Consider the following 21,298-nt stretch of genomic DNA (forward strand, 5'->3'; position numbering starts at 1 on the left):
TTTGTGTCATTGGAGAGCTTTTAAAACTTATCAGCTCTTTTTTTTTTTTTTAATAAGTTCATCAGTCAATTTCATAGGACTTGATTTGGGCTTTTGTGCTGAGGGTTTGATAGTGGTTTGGGTTTTTTTGTTGTTTTGTTTTAGGTTTTTTGTTTGTTTCTGGGGAGGGTTTTTTGTTTGTTTGTTTGTTTGTTTTTTAACACATTCTAAATATTACGAAACCACCCACCTTCAGGTATTCCTGCAATAAAATAGGTTAGTACACAATGAATTGTAATATTCATTTCAGGGATGCACTCTACAGAGTTTCTCTTTAAATTTGAAAATTACAGACAACTCCAGAGCAGAATTTTGTTCATCTTTGTTTTGCGCTATTAGCTGAGGATATGTCCCAAACTTTAGTGAAATAAATAAATACATGTGAACTTCCAGGTAATTGAAGCATGAAAGCCATTAGCAGAGAACAATTAAAAGAAGATCTTGCATGGTGTGTTGATATCTACCATCATTCCAATGCCACTTCAGTAAAATATTTAGCAGGGTGTACTGTAGACTTCATCATAGATGAAGAATGTGCATTGTCAGAAGAAAAAGAGATGATGTAAGGGGTTTTTTTTTACCACTCTAAATATTATTATAAGTTATGAAGATTATTTTTTTTCTGGTTTTGTTTCTGAAGACATCTTATGTAAAAATGAAGTTAAAAACTTTCAAATTAAGTCAGATTAAAACTCCCAAAAGTAAAAACAAGCTTGGTGTTTCGTTGAAACTTAGGTTTTAATATAAAAGTAAATCCTTCTTTTTTCTAATCCAGTGTAATCTAATTGCAGTTGATGAGTAAAGAGTCTCCAGTCTCTGTTGGAAATGATGCTTACGTTGACCTTGATCGGCAGGTATCTAAGACCAAATGTTTCTTTCCTTCCATCATAGCACATCAGTGGCCAGTCCTTTTTCTGTATTAAGAACTCTGTCTTTTTTTTTTTTCTTTAATCATTAAAGTGTTTTGTGGGAAAGTCAAATGAGGAGTGGAAAACTAAATTTCCACAGTAAATTTCAGAGTCCCTTAGGTTTATAGATTGAGTTTACTCCTATTCTGTGTTTAAGGGGAAAAAAAAAAAAAGTTGATTTGGAAAACCAGTCTAGCTGTATGACATAATAAAGCAAACTGCAGATTGGTACAAATCTTTAGGTATTGAGAAAGGATAAAAAAATGTGTAGTATTTGAATAAAACTTTTTATGCGTGTGAATAAAACTTTTCCTACTCCCAAAGTCAGTTAAAAAAAACAAACAGCCAAATCAAAACAAACACACGCATATTTGGGGTCCTGGAACCGGTCCAGTACATAAGAGAAGTTTTCAAATATAATCCTTCCCTGTCTGATATATTTAAAAAATATGCAAAACCAATTGGTTTTACTAATTTAACTTCATGCTAACACTGTCCTGCTTCCTCAGTTTTTTTTCTAATTGCGAAGTATAGTACAGTGGTTTTCCCTGTGTTCCTCCATCATGCTTTTTCTGCAGAAATATGTAAATGCTGGCAGATTAAATTAATTTCTGTATGTAAACAGGCCCTGAGAAATAAACTTGCACATACCAAATATGATGATGCTATTTGAGAAAGCCCATTTAAACTTCATCATATATAATAGTACATCTGTATCTATGTCCATATACATAACATGCACACACCTGTAGCTATGCTTATGTTCACTGCATTAATTTGTAAACTGGCAAGATACATATCTTTGAATATTGAGCCCTTGAAGGGAAATACCTGAATATTTACCACTGCTTACAAGATTCAGTGCCCTTTTTCAGAAGGGTAGGCTTCTCTGTCACCATGTTAGTTGTATCCCTGTTGTGCACTAAAAGTAGCTTCCTTTACTAGAGAGATTTTACCCTAATTGTCCATTCCCTGTATTCCACCTTCCAGTCCTTTCAAAACTAAATTGAAAATCGAAATTATACAGTCTTTGATTCTGTAAAGAAAAGTGGTATTGACAATTTTTTTCAGTGTAGAGATTTGATGAGTTCTTCAGACCTGAGTTCTTCAAGTGTTTTTGGCTCAATTCGTAGAACAGATGTGATAATTCTAATATAAGAGCAAATATTACTTTTGGGTACTTTTACTTTTTACTAATACACAAACTAAACAGTAATCACACCTGCTTCTTTTTTTTTCTTTAAAAGAGTGGAACTGCCTGAGCTTTTCAAAAATTTAATATATTACCTAACTGTGAAAATTTTACAGTCATGTAGTTCAGAATATTTTTAAATGAATCACAGGGAGTGATGACAATGTTAATGTTTATTGTTTATGCTAGCTGAAGAAAACTACAGAAGAATTAAATGAAGCACTAGCAACAAAAGAAGAAATTGCCCAGAGATGTCATGAGTTAGATATGCAGGTAAGTTTGCTATAGTGACTGTATTGATTTTCAAGTGGGGAAAAAGATGTATTAACTTTTAGGCAGCTGAAAATAAGCAGTATAGTGTGGAAAACAGTTTTTAAACGGGAGATGAAAATGGCACAGTAGTTATTTTGCTTCACTTGTGCTAGCAGAATGAATGTCATTGTTTTCTTATCTTGATGCAACGTTGCCAGTATGAAGATGACTCACACTGATGAAACTTTTTTTCATTCTGGTAGGAAGGGTTTGAGCTGTGTGGTAAAACTGTTGCGGTAGAGAACTAATACACTTTCTGCTGCTGTAACAGTTTCAGTTCAGTGTTAAATGCCGGTAGGAAGTTAGTGCAGACTATCAGCTGTGCATGGGTTTTGGCTAAGTTTTACTTTAAGTCAATCATACCTTGTCTGGAAGATATGAGGGGTGTGAGGAGGAAGCCCTGAAAGGCATTGCCATTGTAACCCTGTTTTGGAGTATAATTCAGGCATTTTGCCAAACAGTTCAGTAACTGTTGGAATTAATGAAGCTGATCTGCGTGCTCGTGGTTAATATGTGAACCCATGTTTCAGCTGTTGTTTGAGTTGGAGCACTCTGAGTTATTCATGCCACTGCCTGTTTCCACAGCGTTGGTGGAAACTGAGTCATCTTTGGAACTGTGTTCCTGGTTTGGACCTGCTTGCAGTTAGCCCTTACTGTGGAGAGCTGGTTTTATTTGTTTGTTGGGAGAGTATGCAGACTTAATTATGATGAAGTTATCTTCTCTCATAACAAAGACTTTTTCTTTCAATGCCAGTGCAAAATATGTTAAAGAATAGTTGCATATTTTGTGTGGTAAATCTGCCCCTAATGTTGCAATATGTTGGTTGCTTCACTTACCAATTGAATGCCTATTAAATGATACAGTATATTCCTGTGAAATGTGATTATTATTGTAGTCTGCGTGTTTCTGTTTGTGGATTGTGTTGATGCTTTATTATGTGCACCAAAAAATATTTCTCTCTGAAGCTGGATGGGTCAGTTATTCTAGTCCATGCTTTTATTACAACAGGTTGCAGCCCTCCAAGAGGAGAAGAGCAGTCTGCTTGCTGAGAACCAGATTTTGATGGAACGCTTAAATCAGTCTGATTCTATTGAAGATCCCAACAGCCCTGCAGGTCGTAGGCACCTGCAGCTGCAGACACAGCTAGAACAGCTCCAAGAGGAAACATTCAGGTAGAAAAGCTATGCTTGGTTAGATTGTTTGTAGCTGGCAACATATATGACTTAGATACTTCTGTATCTGCTGGCAGTTGTGAATGAGTATAATGGGTGACATAACCACAGTAGTACAGTTTTTACAGTGTGGTACACATTATGATTTACCTCTTTACAAGCTCTAGCATAACAAAATGCATCACCTTAATGCTGAAATGCTGTATACATGTCACTCTCTACTCTGTTGAGTTATTTTGAATTGTTTGCATGCAGTCATTTCACCCATGTTTTTCAAAATCAGTGAGAATTAAAAGTAGCATGCTTTCCTTTGCCCAAATTATTCTGATTGCGGTTTTAAGGTGTAGAAATTCCTAGACTAAGGTTTGCTACAGGCAGTACTACAGGTGGCATTATTACATAGCAAAGTATGTCCTTCTCTGAACTTGAAAACAAATTGTTTCATATCTGAAACATGGAGATTATCCACATGTGAGCTCTGCACTTCATTTGCATTTCCTCACCCTGTGGAAATACAATCCCTTTGTAAATCTCCTTCCTGGTTCTTTTGAGAGTTGCTTCCAGGCTGTGTGTGCCTATTCTGCTGAAGAAAGCTGGTTCACTTCACTTTTTCATTCTCTTTGCCGTACTTTCCCTCCTCTTTCTTGAGTGAAACCATGGTATTTCTTTACACTGCCAGTTTTTCTTTTGCTATGCTCTTCCCATTGCCCTTTTCTAATTCTTGTGATAAGTGCCATGTAAGTTTCCTTTTTTACCTGTTTTGCCATTTTTCCACTTCCTCTTACACTAAACCTCCCTCCTGGTTATTCTGACATACCCTCTCCCATCTGTTTCTTGAAAAACGTTCAATATTTCTCTTTCACAGCAGCTAGTGCCTGGATTTCTTCATTGTATACATCTACCATGCAAAGGAGTAATGTGGTGATAGTGTCCCCTTTTATCTCTTCTGATTCATCTCCATGCTCTAGAATGATTTCTCCTCGAGTCTGTTATCAGTTACTATTTGAATAGATTTTCTCCCCATATTCTATATTTCCACTGCCTGTTACTCTAATTTCAGGTTCTGAAGGTCATTCCAAACCTTTTTCACATGTGAGACTCATTCCTGGTCTCCTTTATCTCCCTCCCCTGCCTTCATAGCATATGGTTTCTAATGGCAATTTGTACGTGTTCCTTCCAGCTCTACCTGATCAAGCAGGACATATGTACAGCTGAATTGATGCCCACTGTGGTACAACTGTTTTTCTCCCAGTCTTGACTCTTTGTCCTTTGACACAGATTCTAGTCTGTCACGATCCAAATGTTTGTTGTTTGTGGTTTAAATGGCTTAAAGACTTTCTCTTGTCTCCATTCTTGTAGACTCTTTTTGGATAAAACACTTTTTTTATCCCTCATGGTCATATCTCCCTTTCTGGATTGTTCATGTTTTAATTTCAGATCAAAGTCGCCATAGGACTTTCGTGTTCCAGGTTGTGTCCTTTTCCATTCATTCAAAATACTTTGACAAAGTTACTATTACTTGTTCCCTTTTTTCACTGACAGGTTAATGGAGCTTTGCCCATGTGTGCTGTATGCAAGCAATTTACTCCAGCAACTTTGGTCTGAGTTCTTTACTTTTTAACTAAAAACCTGGTTCTTCAGGCGTGCTGGGCATGCACAGGCTCTTTATGAGTAAATAAATAAAACGACTTTGTTGAGAGCTCTATGGCATTTATAACATCTGACAGTCAGATCAATATTGTTGAAGGTGTATAGGAGTTGGACAACTGAACAAAATCTTACGATAAATGTGTCATGTTCAAACTCTGTATGTTCCAAGATGAAAAAAGGTGAAAATTTCTACTCGAACTTCCTTTGTGAAAAATGGCCATTGCAGAAAAAACCTGAGGATTGTCTTTATGAGAACATACGTTACCTTTTGATTTTCCAAGTAGAAAGACTGATATCAGATTGGGACCATCAAAAAAGTCAATCTGCTTCTACATTTTGAATAAGCACATTGGGCTGCTCTCCTTCACTGCAGCAGAAGGCCATTCCATGTGTTTTTAGAGAGGATGATGATGAGGAAAGGGAACTGTGGCTCAAGATGGAAAGTTATTTTCTGTTTTTCTTCATTTTTACAGATTAGAAGCTGCCAAAGATGACTATCGAATACGCTGTGAAGAACTAGAAAAGGAAATTGCAGAATTGAGACAACAAACAGAAGAACTTACTACACTGGCAGAGGAGGCTCAGTCTTTGAAGGATGAGATAGATGTACTCAGGTAAATTCTCTTCCATTAATCCTTTTTTAACTATTAACCTTTAATTTGTTCACTTAATCTACATTATCTTTTGTTTAAATAATTTAAATATTAAATATAAATGCTTTCTCAATGCCAAGGTTCTTCTGGATCCTCCAGTTTAATTCTGCTTAAGTAAAATAGTTGTTTATTGTGTACTTTGATCACTAACTATGAGTAGACTTAGCAGTTCTACACAATCTTATGGTTATTACAGGGCACTTGCTGATCTCTTGAGTATTTACTACTCAGCTTCATCATGACTTGAGCATCTGTTCTCGTCAGGAAACTATACCCTTTCCTAGGTTTGCATTGTTTGGATTTTGGGTGTGCTTTTAGTTCATCAAATAATGCTAATATGAACACCTGTTGCAGCTCTCACTGTCACTGGATCTTAGCACACAAAGTTGTCATGATTTGATGATGCTAGGGGTTTGTAGGGTGGGACAACCACTTTTGCTGGGGAACATAATCCTTCAGTATTGGTGCCTTGCTGCAATGAGTTATTCAGAACAGTTACCCGTTCTCTCTCCCAAGGCTTAGTTTAATATTGCCGTTTCTAATTCACCAGCAGCTTTCTGTCAAAGCTTTCTGTCTTTATCCCCTCTGTCATTAGGAATGAACCCATCAGGCTGCATAATTTCATAAACTGTCTGTGTGGGTGGCATAGGTTCAAAGACTAATTCCTTGTTGCAAGAGAGAGGCTCTGCACTTCACTGGGGATCACAGAGATTTGGCTTGCCTCAGTGTCTCGTAAACTGGCCCATAAATTCGGTGGGAGATTCCCTGGATTTCATAGGAAGTTGGGTCTGTAAATGATTTGGTTCAAAAATGAAACCGAGGACAGTGCTAGTGGTAGAGGGATGGGTGGTTGTTGAGGTGAGAGCAGTTGCTATCCTGGCAGTGCAGTGGATGGATTAAAAAAACTCTGAGAAGTTATGAACAGAGCCTGGTGTTTCTTTTCTCTCTCTCTCTCTTTTTTTTTTAGAAGGAATCAAACTCCAAACAAATCAAACACAGTACTTTACTTCCATGTCACCAAGTGTGAGTTGCCCAGGAGATGGATCTTTATGATTTTATTCCTGGCTCACATTAAAACAAATTGGAGGCCAGAAAATTTTCTTCTTTACCCTTGTAAAATGCAGAATAGAAGATAATTTGGAATTGAAAGGAAATGAGTGGGAGTGAAGTTGTGTTAACTACTGTTTTAAGATTGGAAGCAGATAAGAAAGCTGTATTAGGAAGAGTGATATTTTCTAAAGGACCTCTATCAGCAGTAATTTGAGTTGACAAACAGTCATATGGGAGGAAAGCAAGTAATATAAAAGTGAAAACGTTAGTAATAAAAGAATATGATTGCTTTATTGCTCTCCTCATGATGTCTCAGAATGTCTTCTTCATTAAGGCAAAATAGTGAGGAAGCATTTAACTTTGTTAGTTCTGTTAGTTTTCTGAGTTCAAATTCAATACAAATCTGTCCCTTCAGGCATTCTTCTGATAAAGTAGCCAAGTTAGAAAGCCAGGTGGAGTCATACAAAAAGAAATTGGAAGATCTGGGTGATTTGCGGCGTCAAGTGAAGCTTTTAGAAGAGAAGAATACAATGTACATGCAAAATACTGTGAGCCTGGAGGAAGAATTAAGGAAGGCCAACGCAGCACGCAGTCAACTGGAAACATACAAGAGACAGGTGAGGACAAGCACCATCAATGCAACACTTTCTCTTCCTAATATGGTTAATACCTCAAAGTAAAAAAGAAACTATAAAAAACCAGCTCCTTCTGTTTAGAAGATTTCCGTGTTTTGTAGGTACTACCTTTGTCCTCCTTTCCTGCAATTCTTGTCGTTATTACAGGTTTATATTAGTTTGCTGATAAGCAGTATTTCTTACATTTAAAAAAATCAACAGAAGTTGAGGGTTCTTTCCTAAATTATTCCCAATTCATATTCAATAGCAGGGCTTGAATTTGAGCCTCTTCTTTCAGAGAAAGTATCTGCCTTTCGCTTAAAATTTTCCAGAAGTGAGGAATGCACCACAGCTGAGGTAGGTTATTCCTCCGGTTAAGTAACCTCTCCTTTTTAAGGTTCTAGTCTCTGATACTTCTGAATTTTTCCAGATAAGAAGAGAGAAGGACACATGTCGTCCCTGTTGTTTATATGCACTCAGCAGAGTACAAAATGTGTCACCAGCACACTCTCTGGAGTGAAAGGCATCTGCTTATCCTCCTGCTTATCAAAGTGCCATGTGATGCCGTTTCTGTAAAGGTGGACGATGTGCTTAATCTTCTCTCTGCTTCTATGCTACAGGGGCATGACATCATACTGGCATTCTTGCTACAGGGCCAGGCAGAGCATGGCTCATTAAAGTAGTAGTGCCTGCTCTGTATTTCTGCCTGATTGAATGGTCACAGCACAGCGTCCCTGTTTGTCAGCTTACAGTAGAACAAAACACAGAAAAAAGCACTAACAACATTGCAAGCCCAGGAGCAATGTGTTTCCCTAAGACTTAATAGATCTTTTTCCCTGCACTTGACCATCTCATTTATTAAGACAACTAGTTTCAGCCTCTGTGGCCTAGTTGTAAATACAGCCCAAATGTTTTCACCAGAAAAAAAGAACTTGGACAAGAAAAAATATGAAATAACAGACAATTCCTGTAGTGGAACATGTCCTGTGTATGAAGTATCCAACCCCACTCGTGAGAATGCCATCAGAGGAGTTTTTTCTTTGATTTAGAAGCATTGTGCTGTGCAGATGTAAGTGCTTAATTCAAACTCCTGTAGTAATTTGCAAGGAAATGGCCTCTCCACTGCACACAGCAGAAATCTTTTCTAAGAAACTTTATTGCAGCATTAAGAATTGAAATGTGAAGATTACAGGATAATTTTTTCGTAATTTAATTCAGCCCCTTTGTGCATGTGCATTCTGATATATTTTTAACAGTATGTCTTGCTTTTCTTTGTTGCAAAATTCCTGCTTTACTCATTCCGCACTGAGATAATGCTTAGTAAATGTGATGACAGTTCATGTTTATTTTTTTTAATCTTATGCATTACCATGAAACTGTGTATCTTTCTATACCCTCACAAGTCCTAATTCAAGACAATTATACAATTTATTTCCTGCTGTGTTTTTCTGCATGCCATTACCATAGCTTGAGTGATTACAAACATTAATGCATTTTTTTCCATTTGAGGTGAAAATTTACATCTTTTGCAAGTGAGGACACAGGTGAAGGCCTGTGTATTTTTTTTTTATACCTGCATTTATTGTGATAGCCCCAGTGATGGATGTCACATCTGAGAAACGAAATATTTTCATATCTAATATTTTATTTTTTTAATGTCAGAAAACGCAGGCCTGTGCTATTTTTACAGCCTTTAATTTAAGAACAACAGCAGCAAATTCCTTCTCTAAGACTTAAGACCATGCATATTTTAGGCCTTGTGGATATTTTGCTGTAGCTGTACACATTGAAAATAAAAGCCAGTAAGAAAAAGTGGCTAGTCTTAATGTAAGTAGTGCTTCACAATTTAAGTTAATCTCTTCCTGTCTAATCTGAAAGCCATGAAAAAGCCTTCTTATAAATTCCTTCAGAAGAAGCTGTATGTCTTTATCTGAGTCTTCATTGACCTTTTGTGTTTGCAGTTCAGTTTTTATTGACCTTACTTGCTTCAGTGCTCTCTGCATTATGAGCTTTACTAATGTTCTGGGAATGAATCTTTGCTAGTAAAGGCTGAGAGTTTTGATAAGACAAGATTTCACTGATTTACCTCCCACTGTACTCAGCTTTCATGTTTCTACTCTCTTAATTTTAAAAGCTCTTTACTAATCTGTAGTTGAAAGCATACATGTGGCTTTGTTAGCAGTGTTTCTCCCCGAAATAAGGAAAACTCTTTAGAAGCCTGTGGCCAAATCTTTATATTAACATATTAGAAATTATTAGGAAATCTCAGGTTAAGAAATGTTACCTGTCTGCATAAACTGGTAGGTGTAGGTAATTTGCTTTCTTCAGAGTTTTTTCTTCTTACTAGGCTTCTCAGAATGCAGGGAGATTTTTCTGCTTTTCCTAAGCTCTTTGATCCCTAGAATTACATAGCTTTTTTTTCTATAAAACTTGCTTGAGCTTAAATTCTTGTTTTAGATGTACTGAAAATACTTCACTAGTTTTTGTGTCTTTTGCTTGTACTAAGACCTAATATTTGAATGCTGTTTATTTTGCTGAAACACAGAACAACTTATGAAAGCAGTTTTAGTGTGTCCTGTAGGTAGTTATTTCACTTGTTTACAACATGACTCATGGTGCATGGTAATGGGCTACTTTGTCTTTTGTATTTTGTTTTAATATTTGCAGACACATTATTGATTCTTGTTCTCACAGGCAGTTGAACTACAAAACAGGTTATCTGAAGAGTCCAAGAAAGCTGATAAATTAGATTATGAATGCAAACGACTGAAAGAAAAAGTAGACAGCCTCCAAAAAGAAAAAGATGTAAGTGCCAAGGTGTTATTTTTTTGTTAGCAATGATAGCAACTTTGTAACACAGAGATATGGTAATTAGAGTTAGCAATCTTTTTAAATTAGGAAGTCTTTTTTCAACTAAAATTTTCTAATGTTTCTGTACAAGATACTTTTTAAACCTAAGAGTTGTACAGCATGGAATAAAGTGACTGTACAAAAACATATGCAACCCATTTTTAAGAGGAAGAGCATTCTTATTTGGCATCTGAAGTTGTTTACTGTTTACCATGAGAAGGTTAATAAATACCCGGGGTAATTTTCATGTATTCTGAAAAACTGTTTACAGTAGGGTTTCTGTGGTATCATCTTAGAACTAAACTCCTGTTGCATTTTTTTTCTAAGGCATTCTTCGAGGTACCATCAGTGTACTTCTCTTTGGGGAGTCATGATCACTGTAGCAAGAGGCTTAGTAGTTGTGTAGAGGGAAGTGTCCTTTGTGGCGATCTCACCTTTTATGACAGCTCCTTGTTGATCTATCTTACACTGCCAACAAGGAACACACAGGGCAGACACTAACCTGTCCCCTTCCACTTGTGTCATTTGCTGCTAGTGATCCTGCAATTGATTGCTCTCTTTTGCCAGTACTGATCCTTCAAACTTCTATTGCACACTGTTGTTTCTTACCATTTTACTTTGGCTTGTTTCTTGGGAATGTATATGCAGGTGCCTCAGACTACCTCAAACCAAGGTCAGCACTTTGAGTTAGCAGTTTCTTAGACATGTTGTAATTATCAGTCCATCAATACAGCTGTCAGAAGCTCTGTAGGCCTTTTCCTCAGTAGTCATATTTCATGTCCAGTTCTTTCTGAAATTTCCAGGCCCTGCACCTGAATATCATTTCAACTGAAAGTTTTCAGTTATTTTTTGTTCATAGGTCATTGATTTCTATTTTTTATTAAATTTTTGGACACTTGACCTTCAGATCACTTCAATCTGCCTTTCATTTCAGGCTGAAATGCTTGTAGTAATTGTATTTGTACTGCGCTTTGGCTTTCTTTCCTGCTCTTTATTTTTAAATTGGGGTGGTTTTTTTCCCCAATGCTTTTGTTTGACAGTGGTAAAGTTGTCTCTGTGGCTTATCCATTGCTTAGTGGACCATTTCATCTTGCACAAAGGATCTGAATTGCAGGCCATTGTCATACAGTTTTCCATTTTACCCCCTGACAAATAGTATTTTTTGGGGCTGGATGTTGTTTTTAAGTATATTCTTTTGGATGCCTGTGAGAAACAGATTACAGATAGAAGTCTCTCATCATATGGATGTAGTGATTCACTGTCTGTTACCTACTCTTTCTGTTCCCTCTTGTCACAATGCTTATCAGTAAGGTAGCCCACCACAGGTCATAAGCTATGTATTGCTATCTTGTTAGTTATGTTTTGGATGCAGTTACTGAAATTGATTTTATCCTTTTCTTTATGTCCTGGCAAAACATGGTAGTGTGTTTGATATCTTCAGCTATGTAGCTTGGAACTTCACCTCTGTGGTGTGTTGTGTGATAAGTACTAAGATAATTTCATGAATTGCTTGCCTAAATGAAGCCCTTGAGCTTTTTCTAGCCATTACAGTATTCTGGCATTTGATAATCAACTGTTAATAGAATGAAATGCAAGGACCTCTCAGCTAACACAACTTCATACCTACACAGAGCCAAGATCTGTCCTGGACCATTTAGTAATACCGAACGTATCTAATTTTGGAGCAAACTGCAGCTTGGGTCATTACAGAGTTACCATTTTCTTCTTTCGTTTTTGACTCTTGGCGACATTCTGCGCAAAGACTTGGTGCTATCAGTAGATTCTCATTTTTTTGCCAGAAGGCAACTTGTGCCAAACTGAGGGAGTGTTTACCTGATGCTACTAAATAACACATCTCTCTGGATCCCACGGTGGTCCGGTCCTGTTCTTCAGTTCTCTTCGGACCAAGTCTTAAGCAACTAGTTTTCTTTTATGGCCAAGATTCTGATGAGTGGCAAGGCCAGCTGATACACAGGTGGAATGGGATATGGAAATGCTGCTCACACTTTCACTGGTAAAAGACAAACAAAATGGAGTTAAAGCAGTTTGTTATGTTGACTGTGTACTCGCCTGCTCTTTATTTCACTCCTGTGTAAACCTTGGATACATGGTGAGGGAAAATTCTATGCTCTCTTAATTCACTTCCCCTTGCCTTGGAATCAGCCCCAATGAAAGGAAAAGGAAAATGTCTGACTGGCCACAGTGGATGCAATTTACTACCCATATAGTAACTTTGCTCTCTAATTATCTCAATTTTGTAAGCTTATACCCTGTTTTTTCTAACCTCTTAAGATCAGCAACTCTTCTCCAAAAAAACAGCACTGGCCATGCAGAATACATAATACTTAAATTTATTCTATTGTGAAATAGACCGAGATACCTTAATTTCAAAATAATCTCTAGAATTGCATTAAACTCTTTTTGAAGTGTTGAAGTCTATGCCTTTTGGTGACCTGTATACTGTTAAAGATGGGTGTGTAGTGCCAAGACTGATATTATTTGTTCTCTTTCCAATTGTTCTCTTTCCAATTGTTCAGAGATTAAGAACAGAAAGGGATTCCTTGAAAGAAACTATCGAAGAGCTTAGATGTGTACAAGCTCAGGAGGGTCAACTCACCACTACAGGTAAAAGACAAATAAGGAGATTAAATACCTCTTTTCTAAAGTTTACAGGACCTCTCTGGAGAGTATTGATTGTGCTTTTGTTTAGCATAGAATAAGTTTAAGCTCCTCTAAAATCAGAAGTGAAAAACTGCTTCAACTATTCATAACTTCCTGAGCAAGCAAAGACTTTGCATATTACTTCAGTCAGTCAGAAGTTTTACTCTCTTCCCTTGTGTGATATTTTTGTAATGTATATCTGATTTCTGTGTAGTTACATAATTTTCTTTAGAGACATATTTTTTCATGATGTTTCACGTGTTATGGTTCATTGCTATCTGCAATGTTGCATAGCTTTGTAGTTCTTAGATAAGCTAATGAGCAGAAAAGAAATTGCAAAATTATTTCTTCAGAATGGATGAAGTCTGGAGTAATTATTAATCTCCAAATGAAATAGTGCTTGCCTGTCTGTCTTACTGTAGCTTTTGTGTCATTTTACATTGTCTAGCAGTAGTCTAAAACTGTAAATTTCTAAAACAATGTTTACTTCTTTTCATGTAAAGAAAGTAAGTGGTGTGCTTGCAAAATTTTTTGCTTTTCCTTACTCAGGATTGATGCCTCTGGGAAGACAAGAGCCTTCTGACAGTTTAGCAGCAGAAATCATTACTCCTGAAATAAAGTAAGCTAATATGTGCTTTGTTTTACTAACCTTTACAGTGGTCTATGGCAAGTTGAATCTGAGTCAGCAGTGCCCTGGTAGCCAGGAGGGCCAACCATGTCCTGGTGGCATCGGGTAAAGCATCACCAGCTGGTCGAGGGAGGGGATTGTCCTGCTCTGCTCTGACCTGGGGCGGCCACAGCCTGAATATTGTGGCAGTTTGGGGCACTGCAATATAAGAAGCACATAAAGCTATTATAGAATATCCAGAGGAGGGACTGGAGGGGAAGCCGTATGAGGAGCAGCTGAGGTCACTTGGTCTGTTCAACCTGGAGAAGACTTCATGGTGGTCTTCTGAACTCTGAGGGGAGACCTCATGGTGGTCTTCATCTTCCTAGTGAGGGGAAGAGGAGGGGCAGACATTGATCTCTTCTCTGGGGTTACCAGTGACAAAACCTGAGGGAATGGCCTGCTCTCAATCTGTTCATCCCCAGCCTGTGCTGATACTGAGAGTTGCCCTGACCCAGGTGCAGCACTGTGCGCTTAGCCTTGTTGAACCTTATGATTTTTCCATGGGCCCACTTCTTGAGCTTGTCCAGGTCCCTCTGGATGGCATCCTGTCATTCAGGTGTAGATTTGGGGGTGTTGTTTAATGGCTGAACGTGAGCCAGGAGTGTGCCCAGGTGCCAAGAAGGCCAGTGGCATCCTAGCTTGTATCAGCAGTAGTGTGGCCTGCAGGACCAGGGCAGTGATTGTCCTCCTGTACTCAGCACTGATGAGGCCACACCTCGAATACTGTGTCCAGTTCCAGGCCCCTCACTTCAAGAAGGACATTAAGGTGCTAGAGCATGTCCAGGAAAGGACAATGGAGCCAGTGAAGGGTCTAGAGTATAAATCATACAAGGAGCAGGGAGGAGGAGGTGTTTATTCTGGAGAAAAGGAGGTTCAGGGGTGACCTTGTCACTCTCTACCACCACCTGAAAGGAGATTTTAACATGGTGGGGGTTGGTCTCTTCTCCCAAGTAATAAGAGGTGGGACAAGAGGAAATGGTCTCAAGTTGTGCCAGGGGAGATTTAGATCGGCTATTTGGAATCAAGTGTTGTCTAGCATTGGAAAAACCTACCCAGAGAAGTGTTTGAATCACCATCTCTGAAGGTATTTGAGAAATGTGTAGATGTGGTGCCTGGGGACATGGTTCTGTGGTGTACTTGGCAGTGCTGGGTTTATGTTTAGATTTGATGATCTTAATAGTCCTTTTCAGCCCAAATGATTCTGTGAAATCAGATCAACAGGGTTGAAGTGACTTGCTCAGGTTTATGCAGTAGTTCAGTGAGCTGAGATTACAGCCTTCCTTCACACTTGGGTATTGAGTTTTGCATTCTTCGTGTTCACCCTATAAATCTATTCAGCTGTACTCTTGAGATCTAATAGGGGTACTCAGGTGATTTCCTTGTGTTGTGCTTTCTACAATTACAGTTCCTTGAATTAAGTTTGTGTTTGGGGTTTTGAAGAGACATGATTGTTGTCTTCAGCTGTCTTAAACTGTCTTGCTTGAATAGGTGAAGATGATATTTGTAAAGATGATACTACCTATGGTAAACTGTCTTCTTTGTTATAGAATCTGACATTCTTTTTTCTACAAAATTGTGTTTTATGTGTTTAGGGAGAAACTCATTCGCCTTCAGCATGAGAACAAGATGTTAAAGTTGAACCAAGAAGGTTCTGACAATGAAAAGATTGCCTTGTTGCAGAGCCTTCTTGATGATGCAAACTTACGGAAGAATGAACTGGAGACAGAAAACAGGTAAGAATTTTTGTCCTCTGTGTCACTTGACTTTTCTAATAATGCCATATTCTTTTGACTGTACAGTGTCCGATACAGGCATCCCCAGGACAAGAAAGACATGGACTTAGTGGAGTCAGTGCTGTGAAAGACCACAGGACTGCTGTCTCTTTCATGAGTAGAATCTGAAGGATAGAGACTATGTAGCCTGGAAAAGAGAAGGCTCAGGGTGGATCTTATCAATATATCTTACCAAAGTATCTGATGGGAGAGTCTAAAGGAGATAGAGCTAGACTCTTCTCTGTGATGCTCAGTAAAAGAGCAAGAGGCAGTGGGCAGAGCTTAAAACACATTTTATTTTGTCTGAATGTAAGAACATACTTTTTTTTTTTTGCTGTGAGGGTTGCTGAACACTGGATTACGTTGCCTAGAGAGGTTGTCTCCATCCTTGGAGATATTTAAAACTCCACAGGACATGTTCCCAGGCAACCTGCTCTAGCTGACCCTGCTAGATTGAGGCAATCATCATACAGATATCCATGGGACCAGAAAGTGCATCTGAGCATGCCACAGTAGTTGGCTGTTATTGATGTGAGGCTACTCTCTATCTAATCTTCCCCTGTTCTACCCTTCAATTGGGTAAAACCCGTGAAGCCTGGGAAAAGGTAAATGCTGCACTCACCTTCAAGAAGGGCAAGAAAAAGAGTATGAAGAACTACAGAGACTGGTTAGCCGCAGCTCACTTTCTGGGAAATTCATAAAGCAGCTCCATCCGGAATCTGTTTCCAGTTGCATGAGGGACAAGAAATAATTGGAGAAGGTCAACGTGAATTTATTCATAGCAAATCATGCGTAACTAAACCAATTGTCTTGATGATGATATGACTGCACATCTGAAGAAGGGTGAACAGAGGATGATAGCTTAGCTTCATCAAAGCCTTTGACACAGTGTCCCATGGTATCCTTATGTTTAGAATGGTTAGATATAAACCAAAGAAGTGGACACTAAAGTGATCAGAAAATTGGCTGGACAGTGGTTGGACAGCTGAGTCTAATGTGTTATTGTTAGTGATATGAAACCCAAGTGGCAACCAGTTCCTCAGGCGTCAATACCAGGACCAGTGCTGTCCATCACCTTTATAAACAGCTTGACTGATGAGAGGGACTACTCTCTCAGCAGGTTTGAAGACGGTACCACTTTGGGAGGAGCCATTGATATCCTGAGAGGGAGAGCTGTTATTCAGAGGTGCTCAACAGTACAGAGAAATGAACTGATGGGAGCCCTGTCCTTGGCTAGGAGCAGTAGGCTGTGGAGCAGCTCTGCTGCCAAAGCCTTGGGGTTCTACTGGGCAGCAAAGTTAGGATGTGTTATCTGGGGACCTTGCAGTTGACTATGATCTTGACTGCCCTCAGCAAGGTGCAGGCAATCAGTCTGGGAAAATGATTGTTCACCTCTCATCGGTACTTAAGATATCACATCTGGACGTAGCATATAATTTTGGATTCCCCAGTACAAGAAAGAGGTGGATGTGTAGGAGTGCAGCAGAACACCTCTGAGGTGAGGGATGCTGGAGCACGTGATAGGGGGAGAACAAAATCAAGAACTGGGTTTGTCTGGGCCAAAGAAAAGGTGGATTAGAGGAGATCATACTGTCATCTGCATCTGCATGATGGGAAGGTGTCAAGACAGAGTCAGGCTCTTCTCAAGAGACTGTAAGTGGAAGGACAAGAGGCAACAGACGCAATATGGAGTACAGATCTGAGCTCTAGAAGAGAAGCTCAAAGGCCTCTATCCTTAGAAGTGTCCAAACCTGGTACTGGATGTGGTTCCCAGCAATCTGCTGTAGGTGCACCTGCTTTAAGGAGGAGGCTGGATTTAGACAACCTCTGGAGATCCCTTTCCAACGTACGGGTCTATAGGATTCTGTAACTGTGTAAAAGCAGTAAGCTAGCAGCTCTCACACAGTAAACTGATTGTTAGAAACTCCAGTTTCATGTGTATAGAAATGATTTCTGCATGCATTTATGTTGTCCTGGAAGAGTATCAGAATGTTCTGGATGGCAATAGTAAATGTTTGTAATTTTTATGTAAATTTTTTTGCAAATAAATTACAGTATTGCATCTGTTGTGTAGATAACCTGAAAACACTGGACACTAAAAATCTGACTTCCTCTTGCAGTTGTTTGGGTTTTTTTCTGAAAAACATATGTTGTTTCTGTTATCTCTTTCCTAGATTGGTAAATCAGAGACTTCTAGAAGTGCAGTCCCAGGTTGAAGAACTACAAAAATCTTTACAGGATCAAGGTTCAAAAGCTGAAGATGTAAGTAGAAATGTGCATCAAACTTACATTCGAGTACTTACCATTTTTGAAACTTTGACCTTTTTGTAAAAAAAACTATGTAAAAGAAATATACAAACAGATTTCTGATAGTTTTCCATATTTACTCGTGTGGTCTTATCACTAAATTGTGCTTCTCTAAATAGGATGTGAGACATTTGTGTAGAATAGAAAACCATCCTATGTAGAGGAGGTGTCAAATATGTTTTATTTGAATAATTGTGTCTGTTCCAATAGAAAACTTAGCATTTATTTAATTAGAATAGAGAGTTTTACAGGGAATTAGGGAAATGTTGATTCTCCGTGAATAAAGTATTTGAAGTTATTTTTGGTTTAGTTTTCTTAATGAGAATTAAGGCCTTTCCAGCCAGTGGAAGCTCTGCAATTGTTGACGTAAATGTATTTCATAATGGAAAAAAACAGGCAGACCAAAATTGAAAAAAAAATAAAAATAAAATAATTGGGCCCTCAACATCATGCAGCATTTTCTGTTTCTATATACAGAGTTAATTTTATTTTAAATGTAAGAATACATATTGCAGCTGAGTTACTGTGGAAAACAACTTTCAGTCTTCCACTCAAAAATTGTTTACCATTTTCTGTATTTGAAAAAAGAAGCTCTAGAACTTTCTTGAAAGCAGTGATTTGTTGGATTGTACATGCACAGTGTATGCTCACACTCTCAGTGTATTGTGTTGCTAATTGGCAACAAATTTTAATGTGTTGCTTTCTATTTTTGTGGTTTTGTTTTAACTAATTTATATAAAATATGGAAGTTTCTACTAGCTGCTTATGTTCATTTAAGAGTGTGTTTAATTTAGCTTATCCTTTTAATTTTCAGAATAAACTATATTAATGTAAAACATCTAGTCGATTTCCAATAAGATTATTTTCCTAAGTAACTTAGGACATATTTTAGAATGCATTTTAAAATAGGCCCATTCTGAGATGTTCTTTGTCTTGGTTATTGACCAAAATCAAATTTTTCAGGATGAACTAGAATATGAAAAAAATATTCTCAGGTATTGACTATTGTAAATGATCCTTTTCTAATTGTATTCAGCTTTATTTGCTATGATTTTAATTGTGTCCCTTTTTGAGGCTCTGGTTGGGACAGAAATTTAGGATGTGTCTGCATCTCGCTTACAGGACTGATTGCAGCCCGTGTAGGTGCCATCTGAAATGATTCTGTTGGCAGCACAACACCACAGCACAGCCTCTGTGTGTGCCAGGCAGCCCTTGTCAAATCAGAGCTGGCAAGTTCATGGTGCAGTTGCTGCACTCACAGGCTCTGTGTAGGTCTGACCATACCACTGGTGATTTATGGGCCCTAATCCCATGGCCTGTTTCGCTTAGTCTGGTGTGTAGGATTTCATTTAGTCCTAAAGAAGCAAAAGAGTGAGTGTAGACTCAGAGAAGGGTTGAGGATGCAAGAACCTCTGATGTTACGGTCACCACATGCAGTCTCCCTGACAAAGCAAAGCAAACCTCAGAAGTTAAACCCAGCTGCTTAAGTAGATGGAAGTTGGGGCTAACTGAGTTACCCATAAGGTATTAATACAAACAGAGGGATTCTTCAGAAGCATGAGAAAAAGTGTTAGGAGAGACATGGCGTACAGTTCATTGATAGATCATTTTCAGCACATTTCCTCTCTTTTTTCACTACTTTTCTGCAACAATGCACAGAAATCCATGTTTTTATATACTTAGACTTTAAATGTACTCAATCCAGAAAACCTGAAGACTCCAGTTTAATTCAAAAATGTGTGATGAGTGATAAGGTCTGGTTTTTGTTGGGGTTTTGTTTGGTTTTAAAATTGAAGTAATTTTTAGGCCTGTAAGTAGTACCCTAACACAGGCAAGTGTCATTGTGGAGAAACATGCTGTGTGCCAAGGTCCACATGGGGAAGCAGTTTTGATTTTGTATTGAAGTGCAGTGGAAGGCAGCTGTTCAAAAGGTGTCGCTACCATTGGGCCTGTAATGGGCACTGACGTGTTCTCTTGGGATGAATGATTAGTCCATCCTGGCTGTTGCCTTGCTAGCCAGGGAAAAGCCTCCTTACCCCAGCCTTCCCGACTATAGAATCAACTCAGACATGTCTGGTGTGGTCAGAATAGGTTTGATTTATTGTCCTTTAGAAACCGTGGTCGTGTGGGGGCTGCTCAGCCATTACCCCAAACAGTTTTGACTAAATCATTTGTATGCTTATCATCACTGTCCTTTCTCATCCTTGTTCTCCTGTTCTCCGCCCTCATCCCTCCCTATATAAACACTGCCTTTAGTTACTTCTGCCCCACTTGCTAAATCCATCCCACGCCTGATGTTTCTCATAATGTTACACATGCAGCCTTGGTCTTATATGTTGTTACTGACACAACACCTGCCTAGAAGGCCCCCACAACTCTGTTACCTGTGAAGTTTGGGCACTTTGCTCGTTTGGTGAAACACTGGTTGCCTGGAGAAGGTGTGGATGCCCCATCCATGGAAGCATTCAAGGTTGGGCAGGGCTCTGAGCAACCTGATCTTGTTCTGAGCAACCTGATCTCGTTGAAGATGTCCCCGCTTACTGTGGGGAATTTGGCCGAGACCTTTAAAGGCCCCTACCAACCCAAACAATTCTGTGATTACTCTTAACATCTATGAAATCTGACCATCCCTTGTGGTGTTCTTTGTCACTTTCATCATCTTCTCACAGCCTTACCAGTTTATCAAGCAGTTTTCTGAAGTGATGTCCCACAGTTTCCCTTACCCTGCTAAGTCAGCTTAACCTCAAGCCAGAGCCTTGCCTGTAACGTTAACATATACAACAAAACCAAATTTTGTCCTGAAAAGGTGGACAGACCTGTTTCTTTGGCTTTTTAAGTATGAAAGAAATTTCCAGCAAAAAGACTTTTTTTTCAGTATTTTTTTAATGCAAAAGAAAGGTAGCAATTGGATACCTGTTTCCTAAAACCATACTGTAATAAGTATTTTGTTCTGCTGTTTTGTAAGTGGAACTTGGTTGCAGCAGAAGGAAAAAGCAAATTACTAAGTGTACATTTGCTGATTTTTACAGTTTTGTTATAGATATGTACTTCTATTATGAACAGATAAAACATTTTAATGAAGTTAAATGTAAAGCTGGGTCAAAATTAGATTAAGGTTTTGTTTGGTTTTTTGGGTTTTTTTTTAGATTGAGATTTTTATAGGAAACCTCCTATGATATAACAACAATCATAGTAATTACATTTTAGAAGCAGAAGATTTGTGTATGAGTCCTTAAAGCTTATTGAGGCTGCAAAAAAACCAGGAGTAATGTTTACCCATTTTTAGAGTAATTTATTTGAATTTATCTACCTGACTACAAGTATATACAGGATCTTTGGGTGGGTTAAATTACACATTTTATGTTTTAGTCTTTTTTCCAAATCTTGTCTTTTGGGTAAATTGCTGTGGGTAAACTCAGTTCTGCTTCTTTTAGTTATTTATCACAA

General features: G+C 38.3%; 1 protein-coding gene across 6 annotated transcripts in view; it reads left to right on the plus strand.

Annotated features, from left to right (window-relative positions):
• HOOK3 (hook microtubule tethering protein 3) overlaps positions 1–21,298 on the plus strand; it is an 80,117-nt gene that overhangs the window by 40,503 nt on the left and 18,316 nt on the right. For 5 of the 6 annotated variants that reach the window (XM_032674688.1, XM_032674689.1, XM_032674692.1 and 2 more), the window contains exons 7-16: positions 831–893; positions 2,329–2,412; positions 3,461–3,624; positions 5,748–5,888; positions 7,393–7,594; positions 10,286–10,396; positions 12,979–13,066; positions 13,652–13,721; positions 15,365–15,505; positions 17,719–17,806. In XM_032674688.1, the coding sequence (XP_032530579.1) occupies positions 831–893; positions 2,329–2,412; positions 3,461–3,624; positions 5,748–5,888; positions 7,393–7,594; positions 10,286–10,396; positions 12,979–13,066; positions 13,652–13,721; positions 15,365–15,505; positions 17,719–17,806 (1,152 nt within the window). The remainder of the gene's footprint in view (positions 1–830; positions 894–2,328; positions 2,413–3,460; positions 3,625–5,747; positions 5,889–7,392; positions 7,595–10,285; positions 10,397–12,978; positions 13,067–13,651; positions 13,722–15,364; positions 15,506–17,718; positions 17,807–21,298) is intronic. The other variant, XM_032674693.1, reaches the window with a different exon arrangement.

The sequence above is a fragment of the Chiroxiphia lanceolata genome, chromosome Z (genome assembly GCF_009829145.1).
Source record: "Chiroxiphia lanceolata isolate bChiLan1 chromosome Z, bChiLan1.pri, whole genome shotgun sequence".
Classification (NCBI taxonomy): Eukaryota; Metazoa; Chordata; class Aves; order Passeriformes; family Pipridae; genus Chiroxiphia; species Chiroxiphia lanceolata.